Source organism: Bufo bufo, chromosome 5 (genome assembly GCF_905171765.1).
Source record: "Bufo bufo chromosome 5, aBufBuf1.1, whole genome shotgun sequence".
NCBI classification, from domain to species: Eukaryota; Metazoa; Chordata; class Amphibia; order Anura; family Bufonidae; genus Bufo; species Bufo bufo.
The window spans coordinates 3,414,519-3,431,447 of NC_053393.1; the positions used below are offsets into that span (position 1 = coordinate 3,414,519).

Here is a 16,929-nt window from a genome sequence, read left to right on the forward strand (position 1 = left end):
CCCCCAGACTCTGCTTTTCCTAGGCCTTGTGCCCCCCCCCCCCCAGACTCTGCTTTTCCTAGGCCTTGTGCCCCCCACGTTTTGCTTTTCCTAGGCCTTGTGCCCCCCACGCTCTGCTTTTCCTAGGCCTTGTGCCCCCCCCCCCCCAGGCTCTGCTTTTCCTAGGCCTTGTGCCCCCCCCCCCAGGCTCTGCTTTTCCTAGGCCTTGTGCCCCCCCCCCCCCCAGGCTCTGATTTTCCTAGGCCTTGTGCCCCCCCCCCACGCTCTGATTTTCCTAGGCCTTGTGCCCCCCCAGACTCTGCTTTTCCTAGGCCTTGTGCCCCCCCCCCCAGACTCTGCTTTTCCTAGGCCTTGTGCCCCCCCCCCCAGACTCTGCTTTTCCTAGGCCTTGTGCCCCCCCCCCCCAGACTCTGCTTTTCCTAGGCCTTGTGCCCCCCCCCCCCCCCAGGCTCTGCTTTTTCTAGGCCTTGTGCCCCCCCCCCCCCAGGCTCTGCTTTTCCTAGGCCTTGTGCCCCCCCCCCCCCCCCCAGGCTCTGCTTTTCCTAGGCCTTGTGCCCCCCCCCCCCCCCCCACGCTCTGATTTTCCTAGGCCTTGTGCCCCCCCCCCACGCTCTGATTTTCCTAGGCCTTGTGCCCCCCCAGACTCTGCTTTTCCTAGGCCTTGTGCCCCCCCCCCCAGACTCTGCTTTTCCTAGGCCTTGTGCCCCCCCCCAGACTCTGCTTTTCCTAGGCCTTGTGCCCCCCCAGACTCTGCTTTTCCTAGGCCTTGTGCCCCCCCCCGACTCTGCTTTTCCTAGGCCTTGTGCCCCCCCCCCAGACTCTGCTTTTCCTAGGCCTTGTGCCCCCCACGTTTTGCTTTTCCTAGGCCTTGTGCCCCCCACGTTTTGCTTTTCCTAGGCCTTGTGCCCCCCACGTTTTGCTTTTCCTAGGCCTTGTGCCCCCCACGCTCTGCTTTTCCTAGGCCTTGTGCCCCCCACGCTCTGCTTTTCCTAGGCCTTGTGCCCCCCACGCTCTGCTTTTCCTAGGCCTTGTGCCCCCCACGCTTTGCTTTTCCTAGGCCTTGTGCCCCCCACGTTTTGCTTTTCCTAGGCCTTGTGCCCCCCACGCTCTGCTTTTCCTAGGTCTTGTGCCCCCCACGCTCTGCTTTTCCTAGGCCTTGTGCCCCCCACGCTCTGCTTTTCCTAGGCCTTGTGCCCCCCACGCTTTGCTTTTCCTAGGCCTTGTCCCCGTCCCCCCCGCTAGGCCACAGCCATTTCGGCCCCTCGTTTCCTGACCTCTGCCCCCATTTTTCGCCCCTCTCATGCCCTCTTTCTTTTCAGGAAGGAAACAGCTTTCACGTCTTTGACCAGGGATGTTTCGCCAAAGACGTTCTTCCTAAATACTTCAAGCACAACAACATGGCGAGCTTCGTGAGGCAGCTCAATATGTGTGAGTATCGGAGCGCTCTCGCCCCCCGGTCCTGGTGGTGCCCCCTCACATGCCCTCTTGCTTGGCGGCTGCGTGTGTCGGCCAGTCTGCCCAGCGTAGGGGCATGACTGCGATTTAACCTTAAGCGTTGTCTTCTCCTCAGACGGCTTCAGGAAGGTGGTCCACATCGAGCAGGGGGGTCTGGTGAAGCCAGAGAAGGACGACACAGAATTCCAGCATCCGTACTTCATCCGCGGTCAAGAGCATTTACTGGAGAACATCAAGAGGAAGGTTAACAATGTGAGTGTGCCGCCGGCGGCGGGGGGCCGGGCAGGGGGCCTCAGCTTCATGTGATGGCGGGCCGGGGGCCTCAGCTTCATGTGACGTCACCGTTTCTGTCCTCAGCTGTCAGGAACCAAAACGGTGGAGGTGAAGGTTCATCAGGACAATGTCAGTAAGCTGCTGACGGACGTGCAAGTCATGAAGGGGAAGCAAGAAAGCATTGACTGCCGCCTGCTGGCCATGAAGCAGTGAGTGGTGCCAAACGTTCTCGCTAACTAATCTGCTTCTGGGAAAGCTGAGTGACAACCAGGCAACCGTTACAGCTGTCACAAGGGTTGTCACCCAGCTTTCCCAGGCCGTCTGGTATTTGCTAACAGTTTGCTGCTTCTGCAGTGAGAATGAAGCTCTCTGGAGGGAGGTGGCCAGTCTGCGCCAGAAGCATGCCCAACAGCAGAAGGTGGTCAACAAGGTGAGCGGGTGGACCGCATGTCACTGCTACAGACTACACTCTGCGGGGGCCCACTGGGGGGGGGGGGGGGGGGGTGTTGCACTCTGCGGGGGCCCACCGGGGAGGGGGGGTGTTGCACTTTGCGGGGGCCCACTGGGGGGGGGAGGGGTGTTGCACTCTGTGGGCACCCATCGGTGTGAGGGGTGTTGCACTCTGCCAGGGGGTGTCCGGATTCCATGGACCTAACCTTCTGTTTTCTGTCTCCAGCTCATCCAGTTCCTCATTTCTCTGGTCCAGTCCAACCGGATTCTGGGGGTGAAACGTAAAATGTGAGTGCCGGAGCCCACCCCACCGCAGACGGTGATACTGACGGCCCATCCTTAGGATCTGTTATCAGATCAGGGGTCTGACTCCCGACAACCCACCAATTAGCTGTTAGAATGGGGTGCTGTGCCCCGTATCAGGCGCTGGAGCAGCCACCAAACAACATGCAGCGCACAGTGCTGATGGCCGGGGCTGAAGTCGTACCCCCGCCGATCTCGTGTGGACGACCTTTAGTTCATCAATACTGATGGAGAAGAAAATAACATCTACAGTACAGACCCTGCAGTCTGGACACACCTTCTCATTCAAAGAGTTTTCTTTATTTTCATGACTATGAAGGCATCAAAACTATGAATTAACACATGTGGAATTATATACATAACAAACAAGTGGGAAACAACTGACAATATGTCCTATTCTAGGTTCTTCAAAGTAGCCACCTTTTGCTTTGATTACTGCTTTGCACACTCTTGGCATTCTCTTGATGAGCTTCAAGAGGTAGTCCCCTGAAATGGTCTCCCAACAGTCTTGAAGGAGTTCCCAGAGATGCTTAGCACTTGTTGGCCCTTTTGCCTTCACTCTGCGGTCCAGCTCACCCCAAACCATCTCGATTGGGTTCAGGTCCGGTGACTGTGGAGGCCAGGTCATCTGGCGCAGCACCCCATCACTCTCCTTCATGGTCAAATAGCCCTTACTTTCAAAGTTTTCCCAATTTTTCGGCTGACTGACTGACCTTCATTTCTTAAAGTAATGATGGCCACTCGTTTTTCTTTACTTAGCTGCTTTTTTCTTGCCATAATACAAATTCTAACAGTCTATTCAGTAGGACTATCAGCTGTGTATCCACCTGACTTCTCCTCAACGCAACTGATGGTCCCAACCCCATTTATAAGGCAAGAAATCCCACTTATTAAACCTGACAGGGCACACCTGTGAAGTGAAGACCATTTCAGGGGACTACCTCTTGAAGCTCAAGGGGGGGGGGGAGGGGTGTTGCACTCTGCGGGGGCCCACCGGTGGGGGGGGGGGGAGGAGGGGTGTTGCACTCTGCGGGGGCCCACCGGTGTGGGGGGGGAGGGGTGTTGCACTCTGCGGGGGCCCACTGGTGGGGGTGGGGAGGGGTGTTGCACTCTGCGGGGGCCCACCGGTGGGGGGGGGGGGAGGGGTGTTGCACTCTGCGGGGGCCCACCGGTGGGGGGGGGGAGGGGTGTTGCACTCTGCGGGGGCCCACTGGGCGGGGTGGGGGGGAGGGGTGTTGCACTCTATGGGGGCCCACCGTGGGGGGGAGGGGTGTTGCACTCTGCGGGGGCCCACCGGGGGGGGAGGGGTGTTGCACTCTGCGGGGGCCCACCGGTGGGGGGGGAGGGGTGTTGCACTCTGCGGGGGCCCACCGGTGGGGGGGGGAGGGGTGTTGCACTCTGCGGGGGCCCACCGGGCGGGGTGGGGGGGAGGGGTGTTGCACTCTACGGGGGCCCACCGTGGGGGGGGAGGGGTGTTGCACTCTGCGGGGGCCCACCGGGGGGGGGGGGTGTTGCACTCTGCGGGGGCCCACCTGGGGGGGAGGGGTGTTGCACTCTGCGGGGGCCCACCTGGGGGGGAGGGGTGTTGCACTCTGCGGGGGCCCACAGGGGGGGGAGGGGTGTTGCACTCTGCGGGGGCCCACAGGGGGGGGGAGGGGTGTTGCACTCTGCGGGGGCCCACCGGGGGGGGGGGGAGGGGTGTTGCACTCTGCGGGGGCCCACCGGGGTGGGGGGGGGAGGGATGTTGCACTCTGCGGGGGCCCACCGGGCGCTTTACTACCTCTTGAAGCTCATCAAGAGAATGCCAAGAGTGTGCAAAGCAGTAATCAAAGCAAAAGGTGGCTACTTTGAAGAACCTAGAATATGACATATTTTCAGTTGTTTCACACTTGTTTGTTATGTATATAATTCCACATGTGTTAATTCATAGTTTTGATGCCTTCATAGTCATGAAAATAAAGAAAACTCTTTGAATGAGAAGGTGTGTCCAGACTGTACTGTATATATTTTTACATTATCATTATTATTTATATATATATATAGTGGATTTGTGCGGGGGGGGGGGGGGGCTAGCGGCAGATCTATATGTGATGTGTCTGGGGGGGGGGGCCAGATCTATGATGTTAACCCCTTGCTCTTCTCTTACAGACCTCTCATGCTGAATGACAGTAGTCCAACCCATTCCCTACCAAAGTACAGTCGCCCGTATTCTCTGGAGCCGGTGCACGGAGCCGCTGCTTACCCTGTAAGACCCGCAGAACACTTTCTTAGTTACACCTTCTCTGTCTGCTCTGTTCTCCGGGGGGGAGGGGGGGGTTACACCTTCTCTGTTCCTCTGTTCTCCGGGGGGAGGGGGGGGGTTACACCTTCTCTGTCCGCTCTGTTCTCCAGGGGGAGGGGGGGGTCACACCTTCTCTGTCCGCTCTGTTCTCCAGGGGGAGGGGGGGGGGGGTTACACCTTCTCTGTCCGCTCTGTTCTCCAGGGGGAGGGGGGGGGGGTTACACCTTCTCTGTCCGCTCTGTTCTCCGGGGGGACGGGGGGGTTGTAACACCCCTCAATCCTATGCTTTCCTGTTCCAGGCTTCCTTCTCGGGGTACACGACCACTGGACGCTACTCCCCTGATTCACCTGATGGCCCCATAATCTCTGATGTGACTGAGGTTTCTGGCTCCAGCCCCCCCGGGTCCCCAAACCCCAGCTTGGCAGAGAGGTGAGTATAGTCCACCTGCTTGTCCTCTGCCAGACTGTACCTGGGGGTGTAACATGGAGCCCCCCACTTCTTTTGTAGATGCAGTCCAGTCATCCTGATCAAAGACGAGCCCCTCACTCCTGACAGCCAGGTGACCTCTGAACCCAGCCCCCGCCCTAGTGAGGATCGCGAGAACTCCTTATCTCCGACCACCTTCATTGACTCCATCCTGCAGGAGAATGATCCCAGCGAAGGACGCTCGGCCCCCGGGGAGCAGGAGCCCTGCCTCAGTGTGGCGTGCCTGGACAGGTAAGTGTTCACTCTGCAGACAAGGCGTCTCTCCTGTAGGCGCTGCTCTCTGTCCTCCCCCTACTCTCTCCTGTAGGCGCTGCTCTCTGTCCTCTCTACTCTCTCCTGTAGGCGCTGCTCTCTGTCCTCCCCCTACTCTCTCTCCTGTAGGCGCTGCTCTCTGTCCTCCCCCTACTCTCTCTCCTGTAGGCGCTGCTCTCTGTCCTCCCCCCTACTCTCTCTCCTGTAGGCGCTGCTCTCTGTCCTCCCCCTACTCTCTCCTGTAGGCGCTGCTCTCTGTCCTCTCTACTCTCTCCTGTAGGCGCTGCTCTCTGTCCTCCCCCTACTCTCTCTCCTGTAGGCGCTGCTCTCTGTCCTCTCTACTCTCTCCTGTAGGCGCTGCTCTCTGTCCTCCCCCTACTCTCTCTCCTGTAGGCGCTGCTCTCTGTCCTCTCTACGCTCTCCTGTAGGCGCTGCTCTCTGTCCTCTCTACTCTCTCTCCTGTAGGCGCTGCTCTCTGTCCTCTCTACTCTCTCCTGTAGGCGCTGCTCTCTGTCCTCCCCCTACTCTCTCCTGTAGGCGCTGCTCTCTGTCCTCTCTACTCTCTCTCCTGTAGGCGCTGCTCTCTGTCCTCCCCCTACTCTCTCCTGTAGGCGCTGCTCTCTGTCCTCCCCCTACTCTCTCTCCTGTAGGCGCTGCTCTCTGTCCTCCCCCCTACTCTCTCTCCTGTAGGCGCTGCTCTCTGTCCTCCCCCTACTCTCTCCTGTAGGCGCTGCTCTCTGTCCTCTCTACTCTCTCCTGTAGGCGCTGCTCTCTGTCCTCCCCCTACTCTCTCTCCTGTAGGCGCTGCTCTCTGTCCTCTCTACTCTCTCCTGTAGGCGCTGCTCTCTGTCCTCCCCCTACTCTCTCTCCTGTAGGCGCTGCTCTCTGTCCTCTCTACTCTCTCCTGTAGGCGCTGCTCTCTGTCCTCTCTACTCTCTCTCCTGTAGGCGCTGCTCTCTGTCCTCTCTACTCTCTCCTGTAGGCGCTGCTCTCTGTCCTCCCCCTACTCTCTCCTGTAGGCGCTGCTCTCTGTCCTCTCTACTCTCTCTCCTGTAGGCGCTGCTCTCTGTCCTCTCTACTCTCTCCTGTAGGCGCTGCTCTCTGTCCTCTCTACTCTCTCCTGTAGGCGCTGCTCTCTGTCCTCTCTACTCTCTCCTGTAGGCGCTGCTCTCTGTCCTCTCTACTCTCTCTCCTGTAGGCGCTGCTCTCTGTCCTCTCTACTCTCTCTCCTGTAGGCGCTGCTCTCTGTCCTCCCCCTACTCTCTCTCCTGTAGGCGCTGCTCTCTGTCCTCTCTACTCTCTCCTGTAGGCGCTGCTCTCTGTCCTCCCCCTACTCTCTCTCCTGTAGGCGCTGCTCTCTGTCCTCCCCCTACTCTCTCTCCTGTAGGTGCTGCTCTCTGTCTCCTCTCTCTCTCTCTCTGGTGGGGGGCTGCTCTCTGTCTCTTCTCTCTCTGGTGGGGGGCTGCTCTCTGTCTCCTCTCTCTCTGGTGGGGGGCTGCTCTCTGTCTCCTCTCTCTCTGGTGGGGGGCTGCTCTCTGTCTCCTCTCTCTCTGGTGGGGGGCTGCTCTCTGTCTCCTCTCTCTCTGGTGGGGGGCTGCTCTCTGTCTCCTCTCTCTCTCTGGTGGGGGGCTGCTCTCTGTCTCCTCTCTCTCTCTGGTGGGGGGCTGCTCTCTGTCTCCTCTCTCTCTCTGGTGGGGGGCTGCTCTCTGTCTCCTCTCTCTCTCTCGTGGGGGGCTGCTCTCTGTCTCCTCTCTCTCTCTGGTGGGGGGCTGCTCTCTGTCTCCTCTCTCTCTCTCGTGGGGGGCTGCTCTCTGTCTCCTCTCTCTCTCTCTCTGGTGGGGGGCTGCTCTCTGTCTCCTCTCTCTCTGGTGGGGGGCTGCTCTCTGTCTCCCCTCTCTCTGGTGGGGGGCTGCTCTCTGTCTCCTCTCTCTCTCTGGTGGGGGGCTGCTCTCTGTCTCCTCTCTCTCTCTCTCTCTCTGGTGGGGGGCTGCTCTCTGTCTCCTCTCTCTCTGGTGGGGGGCTGCTCTCTGTCTCCTCTCTCTCTCTGGTGGGGGGCTGCTCTCTGTCTCCTCTCTCTCTCTGGTGGGGGGCTGCTCTGTCTCCTCTCTCTCTGGTGGGGGGCTGCTCTCTGTCTCCTCTCTCTCTCTCTCTCTCTCTGGTGGGGGGCTGCTCTCTGTCTCCTCTCTCTCTCTCTGGTGGGGGGCTGCTCTCTGTCTCCTCTCTCTCTCTCTCTGGTGGGGGGCTGCTCTCTGTCTCCTCTCTCTCTCTCTCTGGTGGGGGGCTGCTCTCTGTCTCCTCTCTCTCTCTCTCTCTCTCTGGTGGGGGGCTGCTCTCTGTCTCCTCTCTCTCTGGTGGGGGGCTGCTCTCTGTCTCCTCTCTCTCTCTGGTGGGGGGCTGCTCTCTGTCTCCTCTCTCTCTGGTGGGGGGCTGCTCTCTGTCTCCTCTCTCTCTCTGGTGGGGGGCTGCTCTCTGTCTCCTCTCTCTCTCTGGTGGGGGGCTGCTCTCTGTCTCCTCTCTCTCTCTCTCTGGTGGGGGGCTGCTCTCTGTCTCCTCTCTCTCGTGGGGGGCTGCTCTCTGTCTCCTCTCTCTCTCTGGTGGGGGGCTGCTCTCTGTCTCCTCTCTCTCTCTGGTGGGGGGCTGCTCTCTGTCTCCTCTCTCTCTCTGGTGGGGGGCTGCTCTCTGTCTCCTCTCTCTCTCTCTCTCTTTGGTGGGGGGCTGCTCTCTGTCTCCTCTCTCTCTGGTGGGGGGCTGCTCTCTGTCTCCTCTCTCTCTCTGGTGGGGGGCTGCTCTCTGTCTCCTCTCTCTCTCTCTGGTGGGGGGCTGCTCTCTGTCTCCTCTCTCTCTCTCTCTCTCTGGTGGGGGGCTGCTCTCTGTCTCCTCTCTCTCTCTCTCTCTCTCTCTCTGGTGGGGGGCTGCTCTCTGTCTCCTCTCTCTCTGGTGGGGGGCTGCTCTCTGTCTCCTCTCTCTCTGGTGGGGGGCTGCTCTCTGTCTCCTCTCTCTCTGGTGGGGGGCTGCTCTCTGTCTCCTCTCTCTCTCTGGTGGGGGGCTGCTCTCTGTCTCCTCTCTCTCTGGTGGGGGGCTGCTCTCTGTCTCCTCTCTCTCTGGTGTGGGGGTGCTCTCTGTCTCCTCTCTCTCTCTGGTGGGGGGCTGCTCTCTGTCTCCTCTCTCTCTGGTGGGGGGCTGCTCTCTGTCTCCTCTCTCTCTGGTGGGGGGCTGCTCTCTGTCTCCTCTCTCTCTGGTGGGGGGCTGCTCTCTGTCTCCTCTCTCTCTCTGGTGGGGGGCTGCTCTCTGTCTCCTCTCTCTCTCTGGTGGGGGGCTGCTCTCTGTCTCCTCTCTCTCTCTGGTGGGGGGCTGCTCTCTGTCTCCTCTCTCTCTCTCTCTCTCTGGTGGGGGGCTGCTCTCTCTCTCTCTCTGGTGGGGGGCTGCTCTCTGTCTCCTCTCTCTCTGGTGGGGGGCTGCTCTCTGTCTCCTCTCTCTCTCTGGTGGGGGGCTGCTCTCTGTCTCCTCTCTCTCTGGTGGGGGGCTGCTCTCTGTCTCCTCTCTCTCTGGGGGGGGGCTGCTCTCTGCCTCCTCTCTCTCTGGTGGGGGGCTGCTCTCTGTCTCCTCTCTCTCTCTGGTGGGGGGCTGCTCTCTGTCTCCTCTCTCTCTCTGGTGGGGGGCTGCTCTCTGTCTCCTCTCTCTCTCTCTCTCTCTCTGGTGGGGGGCTGCTCTCTCTCTCTCTCTGGTGGGGGGCTGCTCTCTGTCTCCTCTCTCTCTCTCTGGTGGGGGGCTGCTCTCTGTCTCCTCTCTCTCTCTGGTGGGGGGCTGCTCTCTGTCTCCTCTCTCTCTCTCTCTCTCTCTCTCTGGTGGGGGGCTGCTCTCTGTCTCCTCTCTCTCTCTCTCTCTCTCTCTGGTGGGGGGCTGCTCTCTGTCTCCTCTCTCTCTGGTGGGGGGCTGCTCTCTGTCTCCTCTCTCTCTGGTGGGGGGCTGCTCTCTGTCTCCTCTCTCTCTGGTGGGGGGCTGCTCTCTGTCTCCTCTCTCTCTCTGGTGGGGGGCTGCTCTCTGTCTCCTCTCTCTCTGGTGGGGGGCTGCTCTCTGTCTCCTCTCTCTCTGGTGGGGGGCTGCTCTCTGTCTCCTCTCTCTCTGGTGGGGGGCTGCTCTCTGTCTCCTCTCTCTCTCTGGTGGGGGGCTGCTCTCTGTCTCCTCTCTCTCTCTGGTGGGGGGCTGCTCTCTGTCTCCTCTCTCTCTCTCTCTCTCTCTGGTGGGGGGCTGCTCTCTCTCTCTCTCTCTCTGGTGGGGGGCTGCTCTCTGTCTCCTCTCTCTCTCTCTGGTGGGGGGCTGCTCTCTGTCTCCTCTCTCTCTCTGGTGGGGGGCTGCTCTCTGTCTCCTCTCTCTCTGGTGGGGGGCTGCTCTCTGTCTCCTCTCTCTCTCTGGTGGGGGGCTGCTCTCTGTCTCCTCTCTCTCTCTCTCTCTCTGGTGGGGGGCTGCTCTCTCTCTCTCTCTCTCTGGTGGGGGGCTGCTCTCTGTCTCCTCTCTCTCGTGGGGGGCTGCTCTCTGTCTCCTCTCTCTCTGGTGGGGGGCTGCTCTCTGTCTCCTCTCTCTCTCTGGTGGGGGGCTGCTCTGTCTCCTCTCTCTCTGGTGGGGGGCTGCTCTCTGTCTCCTCTCTCTCTCTCTCTCTGGTGGGGGGCTGCTCTCTGTCTCCTCTCTCTCTCTCTCTGGTGGGGGGCTGCTCTCTGTCTCCTCTCTCTCTCTCTCTCTCTGGTGGGGGGCTGCTCTCTGTCTCCTCTCTCTCTCTCTCTCTCTCTGATGGGGGGCTGCTCTCTGTCTCCTCTCTCTCTGGTGGGGGGCTGCTCTCTGTCTCCTCTCTCTCTCTGGTGGGGGGCTGCTCTCTGTCTCCTCTCTCTCTCTGGTGGGGGGCTGCTCTCTGTCTCCTCTCTCTCTCTGGTGGGGGGCTGCTCTCTGTCTCCTCTCTCTCTCTGGTGGGGGGCTGCTCTCTGTCTCCTCTCTCTCTGGTGGGGGGCTGCTCTCTGTCTCCTCTCTCTCTGGTGGGGGGCTGCTCTCTGTCTCCTCTCTCTCTGGTGGGGGGCTGCTCTCTGTCTCCTCTCTCTCTCTCTGGTGGGGGGCTGCTCTCTGTCTCCTCTCTCTCTGGTGGGGGGCTGCTCTCTGGAGGAGATTTAGCAATCAGGATTCTGGTTCACGCATCTATTAACCCTTTTCTGTCCCATGATGTACATTTCCTAAAGTGGCCTGTTGCTGCAAACTGGCGTAACAGTATGTCATGTAGATGGCACTGGATCCAGCGTGCTCTCCAGTGGCCCCCGCAACGTGGTCACGCGGCGCTATCTGCAGTGGCCCCCGCAACGTGGTCACGCGGCGCTATCTGCAGTGGCCCCCGCAACGTGGTCACGTGGCGCTATCTGCAGTGGCCCCCGCAACGTGGTCACGCGGCGCTATCTGCAGTGGCCCCCGCAACGTGGTCACGCGGCGCTATCTGCAGTGGCCCCCGCAACGTGGTCACGTGGCGCTATCTGCAGTGGCCCCCAGTCTTCCTAGTACAGACCGTATTTGTGTAAAGTAGTGAACTCTGACAATCTTCCAGATTCTCCCTAAAATTGGAATAAAAAGGGATTGAGAAGCCGTGTTTTCTCCAGAACAGTAGGTGGCCCCCAGAAACCTACCTCGAGGGGCTCGCTGATGGGGGGGAAAAACTGCAGGTGGCACAAAAACAAATCCTTTAAAAATATATATATATATTATTGTGCAAAACTTAAAAACCCAGTAACGTTGGTGTCGCTGTAATCGGGGAACGGCACCAAATTAAAAAACTAGAAAATAAAAACAGACCTTTTACTTATTTTTTTGTTGATTCCTTCCCATAAACAGTTAATAAAATATAAAGGGGTTGTCCCCTGTGGATAGGGGGTCTGATGGGCAGGGGTCGGAGCGCTGGGCCCCTGCTGATCACTGGATCTGCCAGAGGTAGGTCAGCGCTTGCACTCGGCGGTCTCGCAGTCGATGGCGGCTCTAAGTGTCCAAGAGTAGCAGATGTAATCGGCGCGCGCCGCTGTGTTACGTCCGGCACATCTTCTGCCCGTCTCCTCGAAGCTTATGCTGTATGACTGTGTGGCCCCTGACTCTGTGGCCCCGACTTGGGTTGTCTGCTCTGGTTCCATGCTCCTGTGTTTGTCTCTTTCAGCGTTTCTAGCAGTCGTCCGATGTCGGAGGGGTCCCGACTCTGCTCCTCTTCCTCCCTGCAGAGCAGAACAGAGCTCGGGTCAGATGTGTTTGTGTATTATGCCGGCTCTCGTGGCCCCCGCCGCGTCCTCCTCCCCCGCACAGCGAGGTTCAGGCGCCATCACTCACAGCTCCCATGATGCATCACTCCCACTTCACCTTTTATAATCGCACTGGGTGGAGCTTTGTGGTCACATGACCCTGGCACCAGGCAATAACAAGTGGGCGGAGACTTACATTTATTTGCTGGCGGGGAGCTGGGCACACATTACAGTAGGGGGTCTTAGGGTCCATTCACACGTCCGTTGTTTCTTTCCTGATCTGTTCCGTTTTTTGCGGAACAGATCTGGACCAGTTCTGTACCCATTCATTTTCAATGGGTCCTGAAAAAAAAAATCAGACATTGAGCTGTCCGATTTTTTTTCAGGACCCATTGAAAATGAATGGGTACAGAACTGGTCCAGATCTGTTCCGCAAAAAACGGAACAGATCAGGAAAGAAACAGACGTGTGAATGGACCCTAGAGTGAGATTGGTGGTCCCTCCTCCCAGTATAAGCAGTGTTGCTGTATGTGTGAGCAGAAGAGCAGCTCTGAGGCACAAACTGCTGGTGAGAAGTGCGATCCTCTGCAGAGTTCGAGAAGTGGGACATTGGGGGGGTGACATGACAGGATCAGCGCTTACAGTGAACACATATCTGCGTGCTGCACTAGCCTTCCGCTGCTGCCCCCGGCCCCTCCAACATAGTGCTGTGTGCTACCCCGGCCCCTCCTCTGTACCGCCCTGTCCTCTCCCCTCTGCGGCCTGCCTCCTCTGTACCGCCCTGTCCTCTCCCCTCTGCGGCCTCCCTCCTCTGTACCGCCCTGTCCTCTCCCCTCTGCGGCCTCCCTCCTCTGTACCGCCCTGTCCTCTCCCCTCTGCGGCCTCCCTCCTCTGTACCGCCCTGTCCTCTCCCCTCTGCGGCCTCCCTCCTCTGTACCGCCCTGTCCTCTCCCCTCTGCGGCCTCCCTCCTCTGTACCGCCCTGTCCTCTCCCCTCTGCGGCCTCCCTCCTCTGTACCGCCCTGTCCTCTCCCCTCTGCGGCCTCCCTCCTCTGTACCGCCCTGTCCTCTCCCCTCTGCGGCCTGCCTCCTCTGTACCGCCCTGTCCTCTCCCCTCTGCGGCCTGCCTCCTCTGTACCGCCCTGTCCTCTCCCCTCTGCGGCCTCCCTCCTCTGTACCGCCCTGTCCTCTCCCCTCTGCGGCCTGCCTCCTCTGTACCGCCCTGTCCTCCCCTCTGTACCGCCCTTTCATCTCCCCTCTGCGGCCTCCCTCCTGCCCTCCCCTCTCCTCTGTACCGCCCTGTCCTCTCCCCTCTGCGGCCTGCCTCCTCTGTACCGCCCTGTCCTCTCCCCTCTGCGGCTTGCCTCCTCTGTACCGCCCTGTCCTCTCCCCTCTGCGGCCTCCCTCCTGCCCTCCCCTCTCCTCTGTACCGCCCTGTCCTCTCCCCTCTGCGGCCTCCCTCCTCCCCTCTCCTCTGTACCGCCCTCTGTCCTCTCCCCTCTGCGGCCTCCCTCCTCCCCTCTCCTCTGTACCGCCCTGTCCTCTCCCCTCTGCGGCCTCCCTCCTCCCCTCTCCTCTGTACCGCCCTCTGTCCTCTCCCCTCTGCGGCCTCCCTCCTCCCCTCTCCTCTGTACCGCCATGTCCTCTCCCCTCTGCGGCCTGCCTCCTCTGTACCGCCCTGTCCTCTCCCCTCTGCGGCCTGCCTCCTCTGTACCGCCCTGTCCTCCCCTCTGTACCGCCCTTTCATCTCCCCTCTGCGGCCTCCCTCCTGCCCTCCCCTCTCCTCTGTACCGCCCTGTCCTCTCCCCTCTGCGGCCTGCCTCCTCTGTACCGCCCTGTCCTCTCCCCTCTGCGGCTTGCCTCCTCTGTACCGCCCTGTCCTCTCCCCTCTGCGGCCTCCCTCCTGCCCTCCCCTCTCCTCTGTACCGCCCTGTCCTCTCCCCTCTGCGGCCTCTGTCGGCGCAGTTCCTGGTTGTCATTACTCTTCTGTTATAATTAGGGGCGAACTCAATGACCACGTGGATGTCATCGACACCAATCTGGACAGTCTGCAGAGCATGTTCAGCATGGACTCCAGCACCTTCCTGGATGTGAGTGACCCCCCCCCCCCCCCCCCCAACATTCCCACCCATCACCCACACCGTATCGGGCTGACGACCGATGTCTCTCCTTGCAGCTCTTCAGTCCTTCCTTGCCGTTCTCGGACCTGGACTCCAGCCTGGCCAGTGTGAGTATGTGCCCGGGGTGGGCGGCTCCTCGGTGATGCCCTCAGTAGGTATCTCATTGCCGGGGGCTCTCTACCAGTCACCAGATTTGGGGGGCAGGGTTAAAGGATACCTCAGTGAGGGTCCCAGAGCAGCGACCTCCATTTCATCACCTCCTGAATCTGCACACTCCACTTGTGTCCAACCAATGTAGACAAGTGTTCTTATTCACTGACAGCAAACAGAGATCAGAGGCAGAAAACTGAAGCGGTTAGAAAGTTGGAGAAGCTTTCATCCTCCAGTTGATATGAATCCGTGAAACCATGGCGGTACTGCGGAGTGTGATCAGGGGTCAGTGTGTGTTCCCATGTGCTCATCCCCTCTGCTTACATGGACGTGTGTCCAGTCTTTGCACCCCCCAGCAGTGTCCACCCCAGCAGTGCCCCCCCCTCCCCAGCAGTGTCCACCCCAAGACCCAGCCAGTGTGTAAATCATGGGGAGGACCTGACCTCAGACATTGTGACACTTGTGCGTAGTTTACAAATCTCTGCTTTCTGTCTGTGAATTGAAGTGTTTTATTACATCCAGAGGATTAGTCCTGCTCACACAGCTGAGGTTTTGTCACAGTGTAGGCAAGATCAGGTTCTAGAGCTCTTTCCGTATTGGGGTCCACAGGGTCATGACTCATGAGCGCCTCCTATGTGTTTATGGCTGCAGATCCAGGAACTGTTATCCTCCCAGGATCAGAAGTCTTCGGAGGCGGAGGGCGGCGGTGCAGGTAAGGTGTCGGGTGCCTCGCGCCTCGCCTTGTGTCCGGCAGCCTCATTGACCTCTGTTCTGTCCACAGGGAAGCAGCTGGTCCAGTACACGCCGCAGCCTCTGATACTGATGAACTCGCCCAGCTCCGACCTCCCCATCGTCTTGGAGCTGGCCCAGGACGGGCCGGGCGATCACCCTGAGGACCCTTCGCTGGCTCTGCTGACTTGGGACTGTCCGAACACGTCGGGAGAGTCTGGGATCTCTTAGAGGAGTCGCGTGGACCAGTGGCATCACTCATGAGAGGCGCCCACCTCCTGTGAGGCTCTGGAGGTTCTATCCTAATCACACGTAACCTCCGGATGTCTCCAGTGAGACCGCTGACTTCTGGGGGGACTGGTGGCCCAGGGGATGCTTGTCTGCTATGCGGGGGTGTTTGGGGTGACCCTTCCTCCCCGTTGTGGTGACTCTGCTCAGCGCCTCGTCTTCTGTTAGATTTACCTCCCCGCCATCTTTTCCATTAGACTGCGGCCTCCAGACGGAGGTCCGTAGATGGATCGCACTTCTTATACTTGCTTCATCTGACTTAATGTGTGATGTCATTGCTCTGGGATTGGTCTTCTCTGTTGTCACCAGCCTGTGTGATCCCCGGGGGCGTCCCCCAACGAGTCAGGAGTGAGTAGGTTCAGGGAGGGGTGGTTATATGGGATGCCCATACAGCCTTCAGCTGGCAGTGCCCGGTGTGTCGTCATTATAGAGAGGGTCACAGGAAGTGTTGCTGGGGGTCATTGGATCATGTTTTGCAAAGGTCTGGGGGCCAACACTACATGGGGGCCTGCTCTGGGGCCACACTCCTTTGGTTTGTGGTCATATTTGCCCTACAGGGGGCAGTGAGGGGTCAGGAAGTTTTTGCACTTTGGTCATGTGGGGGTCCCACATGGTGGCTAGTCAGGGGTTTCCCAGCGCAGGTAGAAGGGGCAGCAATGAGAAGTGTATCGGACGCTTGGTTCTAGTGCATTGTGTTCTGGATTTTTCAGCAGATTCCTTCTGTATAATCTTCTGTTATAAATATATTCAGCTGTGTATTAATTAACCCTTGCTGTGCTGACTTGTCACTGGGAGGGGCATAAGCTGTGCACCCTGATGAACACAGTCCTTACACCCATGGGTGCCGGTGTCACCAGTAGAACCCCCTCCAGATCCGTGACCACAGCGGCTCCATCCTGTAAGAGATGGGGGATCTTCCAATCTCCAACTGGACTGAACTCGGCTACTTGGGAGGTAAGTGGCCACATCCACTGGTGGAAGCTGAAGAAAAGAGGTTCTGCAGGTGAACGTACATCCTACGACAGGAGCGGGACAGCACCAACATCCTACCTGGAGACGAGGTACAGGACTGTAGCAGTGACCCTCGCCCATGTCTGCCTCATATACACTATTCACTTGGCTTCAGCATCTGATTCCAGTCGGACGTGTGGATCACCTGGTTCCTTAACCCTTGGGCTCAGCCCACTAGTCCCTGGATCACTTTGCCTTTTCACGTCTTATACTATTAAATACTGACTTGTTATAAGTGACTATATCATCCCTCTCCAGATTTCTCCATTGCAATCTCTAACTTTGCTGTTCACCCGGCCAACCTATGACCTCCCTGATATCCGCACTTTGTCATAATCCTACAAACCTTTCCTCGCCCTCCTCATTCCTGGAGTGCAGACGTCTATCGCAGATCTCAGCCCTGAAGACCTGGACACTTCAATGGTCATTTCATGCCAGATGTTATCGGTTTTACCTCCCAGTCCTCAAGTATCATGGATCCCCTTCCCTCCATTCTTCATCTTCTTCAGTCTCATCATTAGACCCAGTAACAGACGAGATCTCCCAGCTCCTCCTGTAATACTACCTGCACTAATGACTGTATTCTCTCACTCCTAGTTCCTCTCCTGGACCTACTACCTGCACCAGTGACCTTATGCCCTCATACCTCCTGCAGGCTCCTGTCTTCTCCTGGTACTACTTACCTGCACCAGTGACCTTATTCCCTCATACCTCCTCCAGGCTTCTCTCTCCTCCTGGACCTACTACCTGCACCAGTGACCCTATTCCCTCATACCTCCTGCAGGCTCCTCTCTTCTCCTGGTACTACTTACCTGCACCAGTGACCCTGTTCCCTCACACCTCCCCCTGGCTCCTGTCTTCTCCTGGACATACTACC

The 16,929-nt window shown here is 58.9% G+C and overlaps 1 protein-coding gene across 2 annotated transcripts in view; it reads left to right on the forward strand.

The window, feature by feature from the left end:
- HSF1 (heat shock transcription factor 1) overlaps positions 1-15,807 on the forward strand; it is a 32,537-nt gene extending 16,730 nt beyond the window's left edge. Inside the window, exons 3-15 of one of the 2 annotated variants that reach the window (XM_040433198.1) lie at positions 1,320-1,428; positions 1,571-1,707; positions 1,813-1,937; positions 2,083-2,158; positions 2,405-2,466; positions 4,630-4,726; positions 5,062-5,192; positions 5,271-5,480; positions 11,677-11,754; positions 13,754-13,844; positions 13,931-13,981; positions 14,676-14,736; positions 14,806-15,807. In XM_040433198.1, the coding sequence (XP_040289132.1) occupies positions 1,320-1,428; positions 1,571-1,707; positions 1,813-1,937; positions 2,083-2,158; positions 2,405-2,466; positions 4,630-4,726; positions 5,062-5,192; positions 5,271-5,480; positions 11,677-11,754; positions 13,754-13,844; positions 13,931-13,981; positions 14,676-14,736; positions 14,806-14,984 (1,407 nt within the window). In that variant the 3' untranslated portion in view covers positions 14,985-15,807. The remainder of the gene's footprint in view (positions 1-1,319; positions 1,429-1,570; positions 1,708-1,812; positions 1,938-2,082; positions 2,159-2,404; positions 2,467-4,629; positions 4,727-5,061; positions 5,193-5,270; positions 5,481-11,676; positions 11,755-13,753; positions 13,845-13,930; positions 13,982-14,675; positions 14,737-14,805) is intronic. The other variant, XM_040433199.1, reaches the window with a different exon arrangement.
- The last annotated feature ends 1,122 nt before the right edge of the window (positions 15,808-16,929 follow it).